The 20699-nt window shown below is 34.3% G+C and overlaps 1 protein-coding gene across 4 annotated transcripts in view; it reads right to left on the reverse strand.

Moving 5' to 3' along the window:
- Positions 1-20699, reverse strand: part of LOC145283742 (myoferlin-like) — a 425198-nt gene that overhangs the window by 96533 nt on the left and 307966 nt on the right. For all 4 annotated transcript variants that reach the window (XM_080132804.1, XM_080132803.1, XM_080132802.1 and 1 more), the window contains 7 exons: positions 18030-18232; positions 15254-15360; positions 13827-14022; positions 9264-9416; positions 7501-7641; positions 5758-5844; positions 1536-1615 (listed from right to left, as the gene is read on the reverse strand). In XM_080132804.1, coding sequence (XP_079988930.1) covers positions 1536-1615; positions 5758-5844; positions 7501-7641; positions 9264-9416; positions 13827-14022; positions 15254-15360; positions 18030-18232 — 967 coding nt within the window. The remainder of the gene's footprint in view (positions 1-1535; positions 1616-5757; positions 5845-7500; positions 7642-9263; positions 9417-13826; positions 14023-15253; positions 15361-18029; positions 18233-20699) is intronic.

Raw genomic sequence — 20699 nt, forward strand, 5'->3', positions numbered from 1 at the left:
TTGGAACACCACACAACCCACCCGGGCCTTCAGACCAAGGGTTTGACTAAGATGAGAAGACAAAGAATCTATCGTGGCTACCGCCAAACAATAACTTCAACCGCGCATACATGACCGCTCCTTCTCCCACATGTGCACACGCTTTACTAACTTCAACGCACATCCATGGACTCAACAGGTCCATTTCATTTTTCATCAACGTCTCTACACAGGAACTCTTCACAGTATGAACTCTTTTCAAACAAGTCATACTAATGAAGACAAAGTTATTCAAGGTCTTCAAATCTCCATTGTTTTATACTCCTTACACACAAACCAATATTCCATTTCACTTCCTGTGTACACAACGCTTAAAAATGTCACAAAAAATTTAATTTCACTTGACTATTTCCACATACGGAGAACTACATTCTTTTTGGGAACTTTCCGACATTACAACCTCTGATCATCACTTTGGTCTCTGTAACATTCACGTTCAGATCTTTGCATTCCAGTTTTCCTCAGAGTCTTTAATTTAATAAGGAGGCATTCCATTAGTTCACAGGCAAGCTCAAAATTAATCACACACAGCATTAATTCCGGACAACATACACGAAACTCAGTGGACAATGCTTCAAATGAAAAGCAAAACACTCTGCACAGAACCTTGATATACTCAATACTTTAACATTAAATCACTGCCACTAAATGCATTGCAAATTCTAACATAACCAAGTATTTCTGTACCTTATTTGAACAATCTTCACAAACCACTCATTTGCCCTGAATTTACACAAAACCTCTCTTGACACTGCCAAATGTTTTCTCCAGGTCCAAGAAAACAACTTATCAAGGTACTTCTCTTGTATTTTTCTCAAGATAAATATAGCACCAACTTTACTTTGCATAAAACCCAAACTGCATTTCTTCTATGCTTATCTAACTTGCTTGCTGCTCAATTATTCTCTCATGGCGAAATTTAAATGTGAATAAATATCTTGCTGCCCAACTCTTGACCTAGATTCCTCCACGACCATAGTAGTCCCTTATACTCTAGTGATAATGTGTGCCTTGTACAATATGTATCTGCTCGCTTATGCAAACTCTTCAATACTGATTTACTAAAGAGTTAACCTTAATTGTTTTTAACCAAATTTTAGGCCCTGTCGGTGGGGCATTAGAATACGCCAACTGCCCCCCCTGCAGAGGGTAAAAGTCCCTCAATGGGGGTCCTGGATATGACCTTAAACTATATCCAGTGGTGAGGCCCCAGCTTGTGGGCTTTGGGGAGTGTGGAGCCACCCTTTAATTACCATTGCTCCAAGGTCCACTCTGACCCGGAGTGGTAGTACCTGTTAGGGTCCTAACTATGGGTTAAATAGAAACCGACGTGAAAGCAACAAATATATCCTATTAAAAAAATTTTTCTTCAAAATCTTTGGATTCGGCATTAAATAACCCGAAAAGGGTTGATATGCCGTAAAACAAAAACAACCAACCAACCAAATTTTAGTGATCATAACCATGAAAAAATTAAAAAAAAATTTTATACTTACCTAAGTTCTTGATTTATGTACCAGTCACCATCCCAGTTCCACCCAACTGGTGGGATGAATTTTTCCTTTTGCAGAGAAATCTACACAGTGAGAAAAGGAAATATAAAAGGTTAGATTTTTTTTCTGGTATCTTCTCAGTGCAAATTTGGGGTATCATTTTAAAAGTTTCTGCCAGAAGATTTTTGGAGAGATTTTTAAGGGAAATATTTTTTTTAGGTCATACTCAAATGTGAAAGAGCGACAGAAATGTATGATAAACAGAAACAAAAGGAGTTCAAAAGCATAAGTTCAAGATTGAATTTTATATAGATAGGAGAACAGAATGTTCATATTTTGAGATTCTTTGCAGAAAAAGGGGGGATTCATTAACTGAGACATCAAGGAAGCCTCAGTCAATAATTCAAGAGCAGCGAGTTATCCACAAGTTTTAAAAATCGTAATCAAAACTTCCCCACTCAATTACAAAAATTACATTTGATTAAAAGTTATTAATAAGAGTCAATGTTCATTTGTTTTCATAATAGAAAGAAAGTTCAGTGAGAAATGTTATGAGTATTTATTTGAATAAGTTTGTACATTTGTTTTCGATGAGCATTTGTTTTAGATGAGCAGACGACAGTTTGAAAGAGTTAATGCATTGTGTGTGTTAGCATCAGAGTGCACATGCTTATGATTGTGTGTGCACGAGTTTAGAATTATTCTAAGTTGTGAATTTTAACTCAAACTTTTTATTGAAGGAAAGATCTGGCTTTTTATGCATTTGGGGCGGATCAAAATGACAAATTTGATAAATGTATCTGATTAAATTGAAAACAGTATGAACAGATGAATAAACTGTCACTAAGTATAAAAGAAAATGTTTTTATTTGTCTTAAATTTTTACATAAATATTATTTGGTGAGAAGCAATTAAAGTTAAAACATTTTCAACTTAGTCGGCATGTAGAAGAGTAAAACTAAAGGTTCATGAATTATTCACATGCCTAAAAAAATTGTAATCCAAACTTCCCCACTCAATTACAAAAAATTACATTTGATTAAAAGTTATTAATAAGAGTTAATGTTCATTTGTTTTCATAGCAGAAAGAAAGTTCAGTGATAAATATTTGGAGTATTAAAAATGAATAAGTGCATTTGTTTTAATCAGCTGTGTGTATGTGAGTGTGTTAGTGTCAGAGTGTGTATGCTTATAACTATGTATAAGTTGAGAAAGGTATCATTTTAGCATTCCCTACATACAGAGGGGCAAGTGAAGCTGACATGAAGCAGATTTAAGTCCTGTCATGAACTTTGGCTCAAACTTTTTATTAAAGGAAAAATCTGGCTTTTTACACATTTGAATTCAAACTGTAAAGTTGATAAATTCAGAGAAATTCTTCTGCTTGGTTTAAAATGTTTTTCTTTTATTAATTCAGGCAAGTGTATACGCAAAAATATGTGTGCACAAACGATTTTAAGCATGTTCATTTTGGGCACTGAAGGGTAAACTTTGTCGTTTGCTAAAGGGGCAAAATATTATACAAAGTACGCACATGTATATAAAGTCGATCTGAAAAATAACATCTGAATCTGCTGTGTGAACTAAGGGCAAAAGAACGATTAACATGCTGTGTTTTCATCTAAGAGTATATAATTGTAATCTTAGCTTACTGTGTACAAGCAGCGACTACAAACGACCACAGCAGCAACAGCATTAACTTGTGGTTTATGATTTGAAATCTGTGCTTGATTTCTAAGCTCGTCGCTAATTTGTACAAGCATTTAACTTCCTTTCTGGCTTGCTCAATCAGAGACAATCTCTTGGAGGAGCCAAGTACAGAACCAGAGATTATAAAAGGAATCACAGTGTTTACTTCCTGTTTCTTTCCCACAAGACAGGACTGACAACTTCATCCACGTTACTCAGACCAGCGCTTAAACTTTTCAATCGGGACCCCCTCGCCTTCCGGACTGTTTCAGCCCTTGGTTCGACTTTGCCAAGAAAACCCTAGAATCCAATATAGCAGCTGCTGACAGACAAATTTTCGTGGCTTGACGTTTATACTTTTTTTTTTTAATTATTTAACTTTAAGTTTCAAGATATCAAGGGGCTCCCTCCTGGAGCTAACAATTGTATTCTTTTATGATTTAAATTTATATCCGAGGGCTCTTTTAATAGATGCTGTTCCCTTTACGGCTGCTATTTGTATCTCATTACAGCTTGGTCTTCCAGGGATTGCTTCTAAGTATTTCTGAAGATTCTTTTTTATTAAACCAGTTGCTCCTATCACAATCGGTATAATGTGTTTATTTCTTTCAGAGACCATGTCGTTTTTAGATCATTTTTTAGGTCCTGATATTTTGTTATCTTTTCCCGTTCAGCTCTATTAAGGCCAAAATCATTTGGGACTGTGACATTGATAATGAGCGCAGTTCTTTCGGGCTTGTTCCATATTACAATATCTGGTTTGATGGTCTTGTCTTTTATGTATCTGCTCGCCTGTATGTCTTTGTCATAGAACACAATCACTTTTCCGTTTGATGTTATCGGTGGTGGTTCATGTTCCCAAATGTTCGTTGCTCTGTCAAGTTGTATCTCTCCACAGATCTTCCAATGGAGGTACTTACATACTTTGTTGTGACGGGCAGTGTAAAGGCCATCTGCCAATATACCTGTGTACAGTTTCACATTCTTTTCTAATCTCTTCCCTAGTGACGTATACTAAATTTTTTTTTGTCTTTATCTATATTCATGGATGTATTCCTTCTTTTTATTTACATGTTAACAAAGATGACCCAATAAAGTTTATACTTCCTCTTCACCATGACAATGCACCAGTTCATGATGCCATTGACATCTGACAGTTCAAGGCAGAGGAGAATATAGACATACTGTAATAATGTTCCTATTCACTTGGTCTTCAACAAACAGCTTAAACACTTTTTACAAATCTAATTTCCTGAAATCGACCACATTTTAAAATATCTAACCTGATCTTATTCACACTATCTGCTAATAAGGATCATCTTGTCTAGACTGACAAAATCTTTATCTTATATGACCATAGCATCCGAAACCGAGATTGACTATTGGTCATTAATAAAACCTATGCATCATGACTGCAACACAGGTTTTCATAGTCATTTACCATGTTAAAAAAACTCTAAAGATCTTAATCAAAGGAACAATTCTGTTGAGAGTGATATCAATTGCCAGCAGAGTGATGTCATCTTTTCAAACGGGGCATCATACCAAATGCACCCGACTCGAGGACACTTTTGACCAAATTTTCCTCTTAACAGTCATAATGGCGTGGACACATCGGTTCAGTTAAGATAACTAAAGTTAAGTGATGCCGAGTTTTATCAATACAAGATGGGTGACCATTTTGGAATACAAGCTGCTGTGTGTGAGAGGATTAAGACACCACTCTGCAATAAACTGCAAAAGTTTACATCATTAAAATCATTTCGCCTGAGATATGCGACTGGACTACTTGCATATTAAATTGTTCTTATAAACTTTCTCCTTTGGAGGAAGATGATTCAACCTGCCCAGTTAAACAGGACAAGATCAACAGTTAAGTTGGTATGGTCATTTCGATATTTTAGTATTACTTTGGTATTGTTTTTAATTATTGTGATTATTCGATTATTGCATTCAAAATCATTTTAATATAGTATAAGAATGTCATTAAAAATCTTATTGTAAACACAAGATCTTATGACAACTCTTTCTAACAAGAGATTGAGAAGTAAGACTTATTTCCTCATTTGCTCACTCCACATCGTCTTTGAAGAACTTTAACAGGATGATGTTAAAAAAAAAATGTAAGCCTTCTATTTTTTTTTATATGTTAATTTCTTGGAAAAAGAAAACGTATTTCCATATGTAATCGGAGATATTATTTGTCTTGTTTTATTGTCTTTATAGTTGGTCATAAACAAATTATGAAATGAAATGCGTTTTGTCTGCCATATCCTTTCAATATTTTACTTTCTTAGCCAATGGGACACACTGAATTTTAGCAACACTTAATGTGCTAATCTTGACATAAAATTCCAAATATTTTAATATGCATAAAAATTAAAATGGCTGTACTTTTTATAGAAGTTAAAAATTGTTCGGCTTTACTTGTATATTTTCACACATTAGGAGTTGATACATTACACATTTCTTAAATAATAAAATAAAATTTTAAAATTTAATTTATAATAAAAAAAAAAAAAAAAAATTAACATACGTTTCCTTGGACATCTGAAAATTTTGGTCGGGTCATTGTTGGTCCTTTATCAATCCAGGATCCAAGAATGCTGACTTGATTTTCATACTGTAAAAACAAATTAAATAAATAAAATACATAAAATTAATTTGAAAATTAACAAAACGTCACATATAAAGAAAACCAGTGTTACAATTTTTACTTTTAAGTTTTGTGCACGTTTTATTTTTTTTTTTTTTAATAATTATAACATTCTTATACATCTAAAATTTATTTGATAATTTGCAAATTTCTGATAATGTGAGATTATAATTTCTAGTTTTAAATTTAGACATTCATTAAGTAATCTGAAAGAATTGGAGGAAAGACTGCCTTTGTTTGAACATTACTTCATGTGAATTATTGCACTTCTCATTTGAATTTAGAATAAAGACTGGCTGGATGATATATTCAGTGGAGATCTTGAATGGTCAACCTCTGGTTGGTCAAAAGCCTAGAATCAGTCAGGGTTTAAAAGATTCCAGCGGGGAAGAGGAGACAGTCAGAGCCTTCTTTCTAGAGGAAGAGAGTTGGACATTTGAGGTGAGCAATTGGTTTTCAAGAATGAAGGGTCTGTTGTGCCGAGTTGGGTTGATTTTTTCCAGTTGGCTAGGATAAAAAACTTATTTTGTAAGTTTACTATTTTTGCAAATTTGACACAAGTAGGACGATCACAGCCGGTGCAGTGAACGCACAAGTCTTACAGTTCATGATTACTGTTATCTGAACTTTGTATGTACACACATATTTAAAAGATAATTTTAATCAAATTTAATTTCTTACGGTCTAACAAAATTGTTAAGTATTGGATTGAGTCAGATTATTTAAATTTCTAAACTTGCCGTAGGCTATAAAGACATTAAAATACATTGGATTCCTTCAAAGCATGAATGCCAAAAATAAGCATCAATTTCTGAAATTAGTTTTACAATATTTACAGGTTTCTCATCACTTTCAATTTTGAACATAATTTGTAACTATAAATTTTTCTATAATGCACGTTACTTGTACACAAGAAGCCAATCTACCTCTAAGTATTTGTCGCCTATGGGTTGTATATGATAAAAAAATTTATGAAGAATTCATAAGTTTTATAAAATACTAGCGGGGGGGGGGGGGCGTAGGAAGATTCCCCATCATTGCTCAGCAGTAAAAAAAAAAAAAAAAAAGAAAAAAAAGGGACTTAGGGTGCATTAGCCAGAAGCAAAACTGAAAGCAAAATTTTGTAAGAAAAAAAAAAAAAAAGAAATCGACGCATGCCAGGTGTGGACTCGTATAACTAAAGTTAGCAAGCGAACGCTTTTTATTGATGGGCCCACAAGGACATAGATGTCATAACGTCGCAAATTAGCTATCAAACTGGAAGAACATAATGACAGCGCATGTGTGGTTTCCAAACCGCATTGAAAGCAAGGTTTTATCTGACCCCACCCCCCTTCAAAGAAAACGACATTTCTACACAAAATAAACGATTATTTCCAATATTTTTTGTCAGAGAGGTTGTTCTTTCTAACGATGCCGCATTGGTGCCTGTATGATGTGGACGACAAGTTTTTAGAGAACACACATACACACACATAGACGTTTGAGATTTATTTAATAGACACATTTTCCAAACCTGATCATAATATACATTTTTTTCTAAATTATATTAGAAAAGAAAAAAGAACGGTTAAAAAAATAAATTTGGAAATAGTTTTTCAGAAAGTCTTGAAATTGGCTTACCGTTTCTGCAAATACAGCAAGTTCTCCTTCAGTCTGAGTTTTATGCCATACTTCTTCCTGTTTTGTCAGACCCAACCACAGCTTTATTCTTAAAAGGGCTGGAATCTCATACTTTTCCTTCTCAGCCTTGAGACCAGGATACTGAAAAAAAAAGTTAAAATTATATAAACTGGTTTCATCACTTAATAAACAGTTCAAACGAGAGTTTATTATATTTAACATACATTTAGCAATGCTCACTTCTTGTAAAAGTCTAAGATTAAGCTGCTCTCCTTTAACAATTACAAAACGCCTCTCCAACCACTGATATCCATGACAAATAACACCCTACCTGAAAATTCTTCCTTCAAATTCCCCGGCCTAACATTTGCAGACAATATTAACTGGAACAAATATATTGAGGACATTGTGATACCTGATGAAAGGAAAGTGGGTTCCTTTTATCGAGCTAGAATACTCATACCTGGGAGTATCCTGTACCTCTACAAGGCCACCATTCGTCCATGCATGGAGTATTGTTGTCACATCTGGGCTGGTGCATCTACGACTAGTCTCTCCCTCCTGAATAGGGTCCAGAAAAGAGTTTTCAATCTAATCGGTCCCACAATGTGGCATCTCTGTGCTTATTTTATAAATATTTTAATGAAAGGTGTTCTGATGAACTCGTTGCTCTTGTGCCCCGTCGATGTACATATCCTTGACAAACTCGCTTAGCAATAAAATTTCCCCCCTTCACTGTTGAGGTCCCTAAATGCCAGAAAGCTTGCTATTCTAATAGTTTCTTCCCTCGAACAGCTAGACTTTGTAATTTCCTTCCTGTTACCTGCTTCCCTGACTGTATTGATATGCAGAAGTTTAAATGTAATGTAAACAAACATTTTTGTTAATCTTTTCTAGGCATGGCCCCAAATAATAGCTCCTTACCTATAAGTGGCAATATGCCTTGTTAGGGGTGAACATGAAAAAAAAGTAATAAACATGAAATAAAATCAAATAAAATCTGTATAAATCCATAAAATCCAGCTAAAACATCAAACTAAAAGGAAATTTATTAGTTTGTAAAGAAAAAAAAAAAAAAAAGAAAGATGAATATCATAAAACTAGGAAAGAAACTATTAGATCAGCAGTCACCAAACTTTTTTTTTTTTTTTACTACAGGCCGGATAACTGAACGAATGATGAACGCAAACTGCATAATCGTTCTATTCAATACTCGCAAGCCAGAAGGGAAGCTCTGGGGGGGGGGATGTAAAACTAAATTTAGTATTCCATTTTCTTCTTTCTTGCCATGTTGTAAAGTTGGAGAAAGAAAAGTTTACAACATGGCCAGAAAGAAAAGAAAAAAAAACATACTGAGGATGGAGTGTAGCTCCGAAATATATTTATGTTATAAATTTCAAAGAAGTAAAATATTTGTTTATTTTCCTAATATTACATTGTGATTTGGCTTTCAAGCACACTTGATGCGTATTTTATTCAAATTAAATCAACATTTCTATATGGAACTCACACCCTTGACGTTAAAGCTGGATGTGTTCCAGATAGATCTTATTCATAATATGTGTAGTATACAAAAGAAAGGTTTACTAAAACTGAAAGAAATGGAGATATTAGGTTGGGGCAAAAATAATGTCGTTTTTAGACGTTCAATTTCATGTCAGACATTATTTTTTCACCACCTAATATAATTTAGTTCTTTGTTAAAAGGGGGGAGTATAGTTTAAAAAAAAAAAAAAAAAAAAAAAAAAAATGAAAAAGCCTACCTTCATTTGAAGTGATTGCACCTTTCCGCATTGTTTGCCAATATAGTTGGGATTTTCAGAATAGAGAACTTCATAGGAAGGAATCCGATAATAGGCAATTCGTTTCTCGCCACTGATCATCCAAATGACCACATCAGGAAGACTGTTTTGAGGCTGAAGAAATAGTTTCATAAACCATTTAAATATTTTTATTCAGGCAGTAGATGAACAAAATTTGTTTTATTAGAGAGGACAAATACTGTTCCAAGTTATAATTTTTTTTTCAATCGATTTTATCGATTTTAATATTAACCCTAAGTAAACAAAGTTATTTTTATAAGTCATAAAGACAGGTGGAGGAAATTTCATCCTCACAGTCATAAGTCCTGGTACTGCTATTCGAATTATCAGGTACTAATTTAATAACGGATACATTTGGATATTTACTAATGAAAAAGAGGAAAAGGAATTTTTCATTTTTTGCTCCTTTTTCATATTTTCTTTCATTGCATTTGGTTTTGAGAGAAAAAAAAGGGAACACAAAGAATTCTGCTTCTTCTGGTTTTAGCCAACATTTGACTATAAGATAATTGATTCTCGGTTCAATCAGTTAGCATGCTGTACTTAGAGGCAGGAGTTAATTTCAAACAGATTAGAAATCTGATGGTGTCCTAAAATAAACTTCAACATCTCATATTATAATATTAAGCAGATTGCTTATTTTCACTTTTATTTTTTGCTGGGCAATTTATTATAATGGAGGTGACAGCTGTAAGTAGATAACTACATGGACCGACGACCTAGATGTACCAAGCTCGAATCCAGTCGGTTTCATAATACCACTTTCACTTAGGGATGCTGGTAATTTTCACATTGTTGACATTCTTGCAGGACAACCAAGTTGTATCATGCTGATTTATTTGCTTGCTATGATTAGTAACCCTGATATCTCAACATTTTTTTTCTCACGAAATCCTTTTCAATTCAAAGAAAAAAAAAAACTCTCCAACCATTTTCTGAGGAATATTTTTTGCTTTTGTTGAGTTGTTTAGTGGGCTTTTGCCAAAAACCGTGCTTTATAAAAAATATGAAAAAAATATGAGTGATTAAATACATCTCCTGGTTTTGGTTTGGTTTGGTTTGGTTTTACGGCATATCAACCTTCTTTTTTTTTATTGGTTATTTAATGCCGAATTCAGTTTTTTTTTTTTTTTTTGGAATAGATATTTTAATTTAATCAGTGAGTCAAATCAGACTTTTTGTATCATTAGGTGATGTGCTTCCTTCCTTTTTTGGGGGTGGGGTGTAAAGTTGGATTGAATTAAAGTTATATTCTTTTATATAGATTTACTTTTTTCAGAAATGTTAGTATTTTGTTGGAGTTTATTTTTTTAAATAGTTCTTTCATATTGTTGACATGGTAATAATTTTGCTGGATATGCGCGAGATCGCCACAATCCAAAAGAAAGTGTTTTACTGTAAAAGGTTCTTGGCATGCAAAACATTCTGGAGGGTCTTCTTTTTTTAGCAGGAAGGAGTGGGTTATGTGCGTATGTCCTATGCGAATACGGGACAAAATCACTTCCTCTCTACGTGATCTTCTGGCATCTGGTAATCGTTCTTCTATTGTGGGCTTGATCTTGAAAAGTTTATTATTTGGACAGTTATTCCATCTTTCTGGCCATTTCTTCATAATCAGATTATTTATTTGTTGTTTGTAGTCAGAATGTGGAATTTTTATATTGCTTTTAAGGAGTTTTAAAGCATTTTTGGCAGCTATGTCAGCTTTTTCATTGCCCTGAATTCCAGAATGACTGGGGATCCAGCAGAATTTGATACTTTTGTTTTGTGAGAGAGTGTGTATTTTTTGTAGCAGTTTGATGAGTAGTGGGTTATTTAAATTTTTATTCTTTAAGGATTCGAGTACCGATAGGGAGTCTGAAAAAATTATAAATTTGTTGTGGGTAAGGTCAGTGATGAGATCTAGTGCCATATCTAAGGCTGTGGCTTCGGCACTAAAAATTGAGGCATGGTCTGGTAGTCGCTTCTGTAAGGTAATGTTAGTGGATACGACTCCGCATCCGGTTTTGTTGCTGTCTTTGGACCCATCTGTGTATATGTGCTGATGGTTTGGGTATTTTTCCTGAATGATAAGGAGTTTTTCTTGATAGGTTAGTGGATGGGTTTGATTTTTTGGGAGGTTATTTAATTCAAGGATGATTTCAGGGTATTTTAGTAGTCAGGGTGGAAGGCTTAGTTGGTTGACATTATGGATATTGGTGATTGTGATACCTGCATCTTCTACTAGTGGTTTTGTACGGAGCCCAAAAGGTTTTATAGCTTTTAATTTTTGGTAATATAGATTTTCCTGGTTTTGGAATGCCAACCAACGGGATGTGTGTGTGTATATATATATATATATATATATATATATATATATATACATACACATATATATACATACAGGGTGTCCATAAAGTTCGTGTGCACTTTAAAAAATTTAACTTTATTTCTATCGCAAATATAAATCTGTAAAAAAATGTTATAAAGTTTCATGTATCTAGTTTTAAGTATAGTTATTGAATAATTTTTCACCACAAAATTCGTAACAATTTTTAGATAAGTAAAAAATAAGTAAAAAATACTTTTTGTTTTTCAGAATCAATTTGATCCCATGGCTTCAATTGAGGAAAAAGTAAACTGTCCTTTGGTTTGGCTGAATTGAAATCTACTATTGCTGTACAAAGAAAGTTTAGAATTGAATACAATAAAAAAAGTGCCTCATAGGAACACCATTGTTAAATGGATGAAATAATTTAAAGAGACAGGCTCTGTCCATGATAAACCACGGTCTGGAAGGCCATGTGTCAGTGACGAAAGTGTTGCTTCCATAGAAGAATCCTATGTCCAAGAAAGTCTGTAAGACGGGCATCATTGGAGCTCGGGTTGCCAAAGTCTACTGTGCATAAGATTCTGTGGGCAAAACTTCATATGAAAGCTTACAAAATTCAATTACATCAACAGTTGTTAGAAGAGGATTATTATGCACGGCTAACTTTCTGTCACCAGTTCAATGAAAAACTTTGCAATGATGATGCATTTGTGAGTAATTTACTGTTTTCTGATGAAGCAACATTTCACATTAGTGGCAAGGTCAACAGGCATAATTACCGAATTTGGGGAACTGAAAACCCAAATGAAATTGTTGAACATGAAAGGGACTCTTAAAGTTAATGTGTGGTGTGCTTTGGGAATAAATCGAATCATAGGGCCATATTTTTTTGAAGATCGTGTTATTAACAGTGACAGCTACTTAGATATGTTGCAGAATTACTTTATTCCACAACTTGAACAATTAAACTTGAAAGATGATACAGTGTTTCAACAAGATGGAGCTCCTTGTCACTTTGTTCGGCGTGTTAGACAGTTTCTAAATCAGGAATTTCCTAACAGATGGATCGGAAGGAGTGGACCATTTCATTGGCTTCCACGTTCGCCAGATTTGACTCCATTAGATTTTTTTTATGGGGACATGTGAAAACAATTGTGCATGCAACCAAACCTAGTTCATTGGAGGATTTGAAAGCTAGAATAACTAATGTGATTTCAGGTATTACTATAAATCATTTGGCAAATGTTTTTCGTAAACTGCAAAATCGTATTACCCTTTGTATTGCTAATGATGGAGGGTATGTGGAAAGTTAAATAAAATTTTAATAAAAGCTTAAAAAATATAGATTTACTTCTTTCAAATCCATTTTACAGATTATTTCTATTGCAAATACAAATAAAGTTATAAATTTTTTAAAGTGCACACGGACTTTATGTGGACACCCTGTGTGTATATATATATATATATATATATATATTAGTTTGGTTGTTTTTGTATCCAGTTATTTTGTAGAAGGTTTTTATTCTTCAAGCTCTTTGTATCTTCAATTACTAGTTTGTAGTGTTTGGTTTGGTCTTGTTTGGTTGTTTTATGGTGGATTTTATCATTTTTGTTCCCTGCCCTGCAGAACATTTTGCAATGGGAGAGGGAAAAGGGTTACAGTATTAATGTTTGGCACATTTTGAGTTAGCAAACCAGTCAGGAGGTGGAGGAGATAGAAAGAGGGAGAGGGAAAAGGTGGGTTGTTGCTTTTGTTTTTGGTTTTGCAGAATGTAATGAAGTTTTGCAAAAAAAAAAAACAAAAAAAAAACAATAACATCAATGTTAGGGGCATTTCGTCTCAGGAAGCCAATATCTTCAGACAGCCTGATCTGGTAGCACCACTATATATTCATATATATATATATATATTTTAAAAAGATCATGAGATGGCAACCTGCTGTAAGTCAAGTAACAACTTCAGTTCACGCTCCAAATTTCCATAGCAGGATTACTAATAATAAATGCAAAGGTTTATTTTTCATTTGTTACACTATCAAAACAGCTCAACAGCTTACATCAACAATACAACGGAGTAAAGACTATGACTATATTCGGTCAAAACTCCAAACAATTTAAACATTAGTTTGATCCCTGATTACTTTTCCAATTTTATCAAGCACCCTAACCCAAACCCTAACACTCCAACTCACCTCAACAGCCAAATTCTTCAATCGTTGTAAAACACCTTCCACTTCTGTCATGGCTTCATTGATGTCTGTTGCATTCTCTCGGACTTTATTTACATGCTCAACGATTTCTTTAAGCTCGATTTTTCTATAACTCATCATATTCCGATCCAAGTCGTTTTCCAGATGGTAACCCTTCTGTGGTTGAGGCAATGGCTTTCTTTAAAATAAAAATTAAAAAAAAAAACAAAAAAAAAAACTTATATCCTTACTTTTAATAGAATACAGCAAGAAACACGGGTTTATGGGTGAAAGACAAAGGGGTTTATTTACAAGGGAATACATGTGACATAAGAGTTACTCGACATCTTGTCTTATTCTCTTCCTGTCTGTTTTCCTTCTCTCTCAGTCACGTGAGAGGGTATAGTTCATTTCATCTATGAAGAGATGTTAGGTTATTCCATTACATCAAAAACATAGTAATAATGAAAAAAAAAAATCAGTATCTGTTCCTATTTATTTACCTTCCTACAAGGGCAGAGTTAAACACAAAGCCGGTTTTTAATGTGGGTAAAATCCAGCTCCACAAAAGGGAGCACTCTGGATAAGAACGAAAAAATTAAAATTGACTCAGTCTAGAAGGATTTTTCTCAACTGACCGAGGATAGAAAAAGTGAAGTGTCATATCAGAACAGATACTACACTTTGTCCCAAATCAAAACGAATGGTTCAAAAGACTTATCTCCCTTGATTGCTTATACAGCCAGAACATTAAGTTTGTATGGAGAAGATTTCATTATCTGACTAAAAATATCAATGAAGCATAAAAGATAAAAATCTTTAAACAATAGAAATTCTAGACATGAAAGATTTTATAAAAACTCCACATAAAAAATTCACCAACAAGACAGTAAATGGAGACAATGTGTGGCAGGTATAAAAGGTACTGTCATCATTTTCTGTTGTGGTTTAAATCTGTTGCAATATTTTTGACAGAATGTTACTGAGTATGATCACAAAGATTTGAACGATTATATTTATAGCCAGGGGTGATAAAAATAAACCCAATCAGGAACCAGAATCACTGTACAAATTAGACTGAATCTCTGAATTTTTTGGTCATAACTTTTTGTTTCAACACAGAGGAGGACTATGGTTGACCCAGACTGGATTGATACTAGCATTATTTGCCTTGAATTCTTTACAATTCAAAGCTTCAGTAACTGAAATGATATTGCCAAATTTAATATTCGCAATTGGATGATTTTCTTTTCTTGGTTATTTCTTTTTGGATCATTTTTCTATTACAAAAAAAACAAAAAAAACCCCAAAAAACTCTTCACTCAAGAAAATCTAATTAAAATAAAAAAGATTTTATCTCCCCCCCCCCCCAAAAAAAAGAGTCCATGCTTCATTAAAATTGCAACATGTTTGATGTTGCTCATACTCACTGCAGTTCAATAAGCAATTCATCCAGCATAGAAATGAGTAGCTGAGCCAATTCTGGGAGTGGGAGTTTTGTTCTCATACTGATGCGTACCCTTTCCATGTTGGATTCCTGTAGAACAAAAACAAAGAAAAGATGAAATCCAGGAAAAAGTGAAGTTGTTAGCTACATAGCAATTTTACCCAAATATATTTGAATTATTCACATCACTGTTCTCATTTCACATTTTGGCAGATGTAAACTAACCTTCTTCAGGTATATCATTTACTTAGCTCCCCACAAGGGCAGAGTTAGACACAAGGTTGATTTTTAATGTGGGAGAAATCCAGCCTCCCCCCCCCAAACAAAAACCGAGCATTCTGGATAGGAACAAAAATAAAAATCGTCTCAGTCATGAAGGATTTCTCCTCCACTGACCGAGGACAGAAAAGGTGAAGTGCAACATCAGAACAGATACTACACTATGATCTTGGCTCGAAGGCCAGTGTCAAACTTGTGAATTTGTACAGAATTTCTAAGAGCACCCTTTATTAAATCCATGGCATAACTTGCTTTTGTTCTATCAGCTATGACCGGGTAAAAGTCTTAACCAATTTGTAACTCATCTCCCTTATTTTGTCCTTTAGTCCTCACATTCCATGAGCAATGTTTCTGATAAAGAGGGAATAACTGCTGTTTTCCCTGGAGTCAGAATCTATCTTACAATTATTGTTGACTACTTTTTGGCCTTGAGATTTTTTTTTATTTGTTTGAACTCCTTACATCAAGTAGCTTCATGCCTTGTCAGGAGCGATTTCCATAAAAATAAAGAAAAGATAACAAAAAATTGTATTCATGGTATGGCCCACACTAAGGATTGAACCTTCAACGTCCAAAAATCTATCAATCAGAAATTATCATTATCTAGTACTATCGTTTACACATTTATATACATATACAAAAAAAGCTACAATAATTCCCAACAATACTAAATATTCATCAAACCTCGTATCCTTGAAGTTGATTTGGCAGCCAATCTACGACACTGACCTCCAAAAATAAATAAATAAAACAGACAAAGGAGAGCCTTGCCAAACAGTTATACATGTTTCTTTTTATTTCCCTCCCCCCTGAAAAAAGAAGAGATACTACTCCTGAAATTTAGGGACATCAACACCTACCATCTTGTATGGCACATTATGTTGTCAATTAAATGTGAAAATTATTGAACATTTCTTCTAATATTATTCTTTTATATGCTTACTCTTGTGTACATGTCGTGTTTCCTATGAACCACATTGATAGCCTTCAAACAACTCCTTTCATACATTTTTAAGTTGGCAAAAATATGGATTAAACATTTTTACTGTATCCAACAAATCAAATAAAAAGGTGTTAATGGTTTGAATATTAAGAAAAAAAAAATGTAATTATGTTGGTATTGTTAATGTCTCTCAAAATTAGCAAATTTTACACCCTGAATAATTTTTCATTTACCAAGATTTGATTGCCATCAAGAGTCAACAACTTTTCCTTCACATACATCATTGCCACTACACCTGGTCAATATCCATCTCTGGAGTACCGAAGATAATTCGTCAAAAAACACCTGGTTAATTGAAGCAGGTAAGTACACCTGCAGATACAGTGAATGAAATACACTCGCTAAATAAATAATACTTTGGCTGGAAGCAATGTCCCATAAGGGGATTGGCTGTATTGACTTTTTTTTTTTAGAGGTCTATGCCTCGTCTTAAACTAGGACAAATGCAAACGTTGACTACATGCAGAAACACATTTGTAATTTGATTGGCCCAACCTTTTCTTCTCTGCACCCTCTCTCACTGATGCAATGTTGCTAGTCTCAGTGTGTGAAATTCTTCCTGCTGACTGTTTTCCTCCTACCTAAAGCTTTGGTTTTTTCAAGACCAATAAGCATCTTCTGTCTTTGTAATAATCATTTTTTTTTATTCTTGTTAGTTTCTTATATCAAGTGACTTCATGCCTAATCTGGAGCGATTTCCATAAATAAAAAAATATAGATTGATCTTTAGATATGGTAAAAAGACGAGGTCATGGAGCACATGAAGAAAACTGGCAACTTGAAATCAGACATGTAGATGAGGAATAAAATACAATAGAATCTATCTTTTTTTTCTCTAGCTGCAAACCAGAATGGACATGATTTTCACTGTCCTGGTTTCTCATCATCTGCTAACAAAGCTAAACAGTAAAGAGTCGACAAATTAAAAATTCTGAAAATAAGTTGCAGCAATTCTTTCATCCTGTATAGAGATCGAGTATTTAACAATGCGATAAACCTGCTACAATTACTACATCCACTCCCTAACATAACAGAGCTTCAGGCCAAGATTACAGGATACTACACTTCACCTTTTCTATCCGTGGTCAGTGGAGGAGAAATTCTTCATGACTAAGACAATTTTTGTTTTTGTTCTTATCCAGAGTGGGGAGCTGGATTTTCCCCACATTTAAAAAACGACCTCATGTCTAACTGCCCTCGTAGGGAGGCAAGTAAATAGAACAGAGTCACTACAATCTACTTCACATGTTGAGAAGGCATCCTCTCATATGGCAAAACCGTTATAATCCTTCCTAAGTAGCAAAGTCACCCCCCCCCACATCAAGCTCCAACCATGATAAAACCACTACAATCCATATCCTCACATGGAAAATCCCTTACAATCCATCCCCCCTCGTGGCAAAGCAGATACAGTCCATCCTCCCTTACCCCACGTGGTAAAACCAAACCAAACTAGACTGATGAAACCAGAACTTACCAGCGAGTCAACAAGTTTAAGTAACATGTTAAGTGCCTCCAATCTGAAACTGATATCTTCCCAGGCACTGTCAACAACAGTACAAGGCTTAGTACCAGACCAAGGAAGGAAGTAATAGTTGCATCCATCAAATACAGCATTGGTTGGTTGGGTTGTAGAGGAACAGGGTGCAACAGAGGAATCCAATTTGTTACCATAATTACCTGCAATCAAAACAAGTTTTAAAATTTACTTTTTGGAGATAGAAAAACAAACAAAACTAAACATTTAAAGACCTGACATGAAATGCTATTTTTTAATACATTTGAAAACTGAATTCTGAAAAAAAAAAAAAGAATAAAAATAAAAAAAAGTTTTATTTTGAATCAAATTATATTAAAGTCAAAGCTCCAAATGGTAACTGACAGAACCCCCCCCCCTCCAGTTCTCTGACCATTTCACTACCAGAACTATAAAATTCCCACATTCTTTGTGTGCATATAAAAATCTAAACCAGGAATGTATTATATATTACAAAATGAACAGGTAAAGTGATACATACATTTAAGATATTTTATCCTTAAAGATAAAGCATCTGTTGGAGACGCCCCTCCATGGGATGAATGGACTATCTCATGATGTCACTTCTTCTGGTGACATCACTTCCGGTAAGTAGTACCGGTACCCGACAGTCAGAGATTGGCACGCGGCCAAGGAGGTCGTGTGCAAAGGGCCTACAGTTGAGGAATGGTATTGCTCAACCTGCTTTTGCCTGTAATATATGTGAATACATGTTCATTTCTAGAAGTCCTGTTCCTTCGTTTTATTACCATTTAACCCAATAATAGTATCAAAATAAGAAATATCTCAAGGATGAGGGAGCAGTCAAAAGAGCTTAAAATATTTCAATTTCAAAGCAGACTCAAATAGGGAAATATTTAGATCAGATTTGTCAAATGCGTGGGATTTTGACAAAAAGTGGTCTGAGAAATAGACTTCGTAGCCTAGTGAAGAATTCTCTTTTCTCTTCCCTGCAACCTCTTCCCACAGAAAAGACGTTGCGAGCAGGTCTCTGCTTTATTATTTTTATGACAAGTGTTCATCTGAGCTATAATCTACGATGCCCCCCCTCACCAAACTTTCACGAAAAACACTTGTCTAGTTGAAACCACTATCAATAATTTTTTCTCACTCTTTATCTGTGCCTAAACCTAAATAGATTCCATGAACAAAGCTTTTTTCTTAGAACTGCACACCTGTGGAACTCTCTTCGATTTCCCTGCTTTCCAGCTGACTACAATGTGGCCGTCTTCAAGTCAAACGGAAACAAGTTCTTGATGAGCCGTCCCCTTAAGTAATCCAATTTATCAAATTTCCATTATTAACGATTACTATAATATTATCCCATTGACTACTGTACAATCTATAACCCTTATCCCCGAGTTGCCCCCAGGCCTTGATAAGTGGTGACTCCTATGTAAAAAACAAACTTTTTCCTACTAAAGTTTAGATGTAATTTATTAATTAAAATAGCAACTTTTCTTTTTATCAGGTATCTCAATGAAAATGAAACCCATGTACATAACTTATGAACCAGGCAAAAACGTTTTGAATTTGTTAAATGATAATCAAAATGAACGTCCATTCCGTATCTCTTGTTACAAAATTAAAATAGCACACGTTTTCGCACTAACAGCATACTTTATTAACCATCATTGTCTCCTCAAACCAAATGATCCGATTATACCAAGTTTTGATATAACAGTCTCACAGAATGCAGTGGCCACTAGAGAACACTCACCTGGCTATTTGAGATCTCCCAGATCATTGGTCTTGCTTTTGACATAGTATGATAAAAAGAAATGGTTTTGACTTTTCTGAATTTTTGCGATGAGGATTGGTTATTCATATTATTTGGATTCATCGGACTACTGTTCTCATCTTGAGTGTGATTTTCAGAATGGTTCAGTCAATGTAACCTACGATTGTCTTCAGGTGTATCTTGTCGAACTTTGGATGGAATTTCATACGGAACCCTTTATTTACTTCACAGGGTAGCATACTCTTGTTCTATCAGCCATGACTGGATAGAGGTCCCATGTAATTCGTAATTGTATTTTTTTTTTTTTTTTTTTTTTAAATACAATTGCAAATTACTTAGGGCCTCTATCCAGTCATGGCTGATGGAACAAGAGCATGCTACCCCGTGAAGTAAAAGGGTTCCATATAAAATTCCATCCAAATTCCAGAGTTTGACAGAAACATTCAGGAGTTCGACAAGATACACCTGAAGAAGATCGACGGTTTCATTGACCGAAACGTAGTGAAAATGACTCAAGATGAGAACAGTAGTCTGAGGAATCCAAAGAACTGGTTTTATCGTTGAATCATTTGAAGGTTAAACAAAACATACATATAGAACGTCTTAGTCTAAACATGGCAGCAATATATAACACTCATAAATTATGAACTAAACAAAAAATTTTTGAATTTGCTAAACATTGAAATGGCATTTAGTATCTCTTGTTATAAAATAAACATTTTACAAAACGTTTCAAATAGTAAATATAATAGTCAAATGATGGCGATTATTTTCTTTTGTATTCATATGTAATCTCTTGCATACTGTTTAGTATGTGGTTCGGTTATATAAGATAACGTCTCTCTGTACAGGGGCTTTCAGTACAATCT

Source organism: Euprymna scolopes, chromosome 8 (assembly GCF_053919585.1).
Source record: "Euprymna scolopes isolate OS-2025 chromosome 8, ASM5391958v1, whole genome shotgun sequence".
NCBI lineage: Eukaryota > Metazoa > Mollusca > Cephalopoda > Sepiida > Sepiolidae > Euprymna > Euprymna scolopes.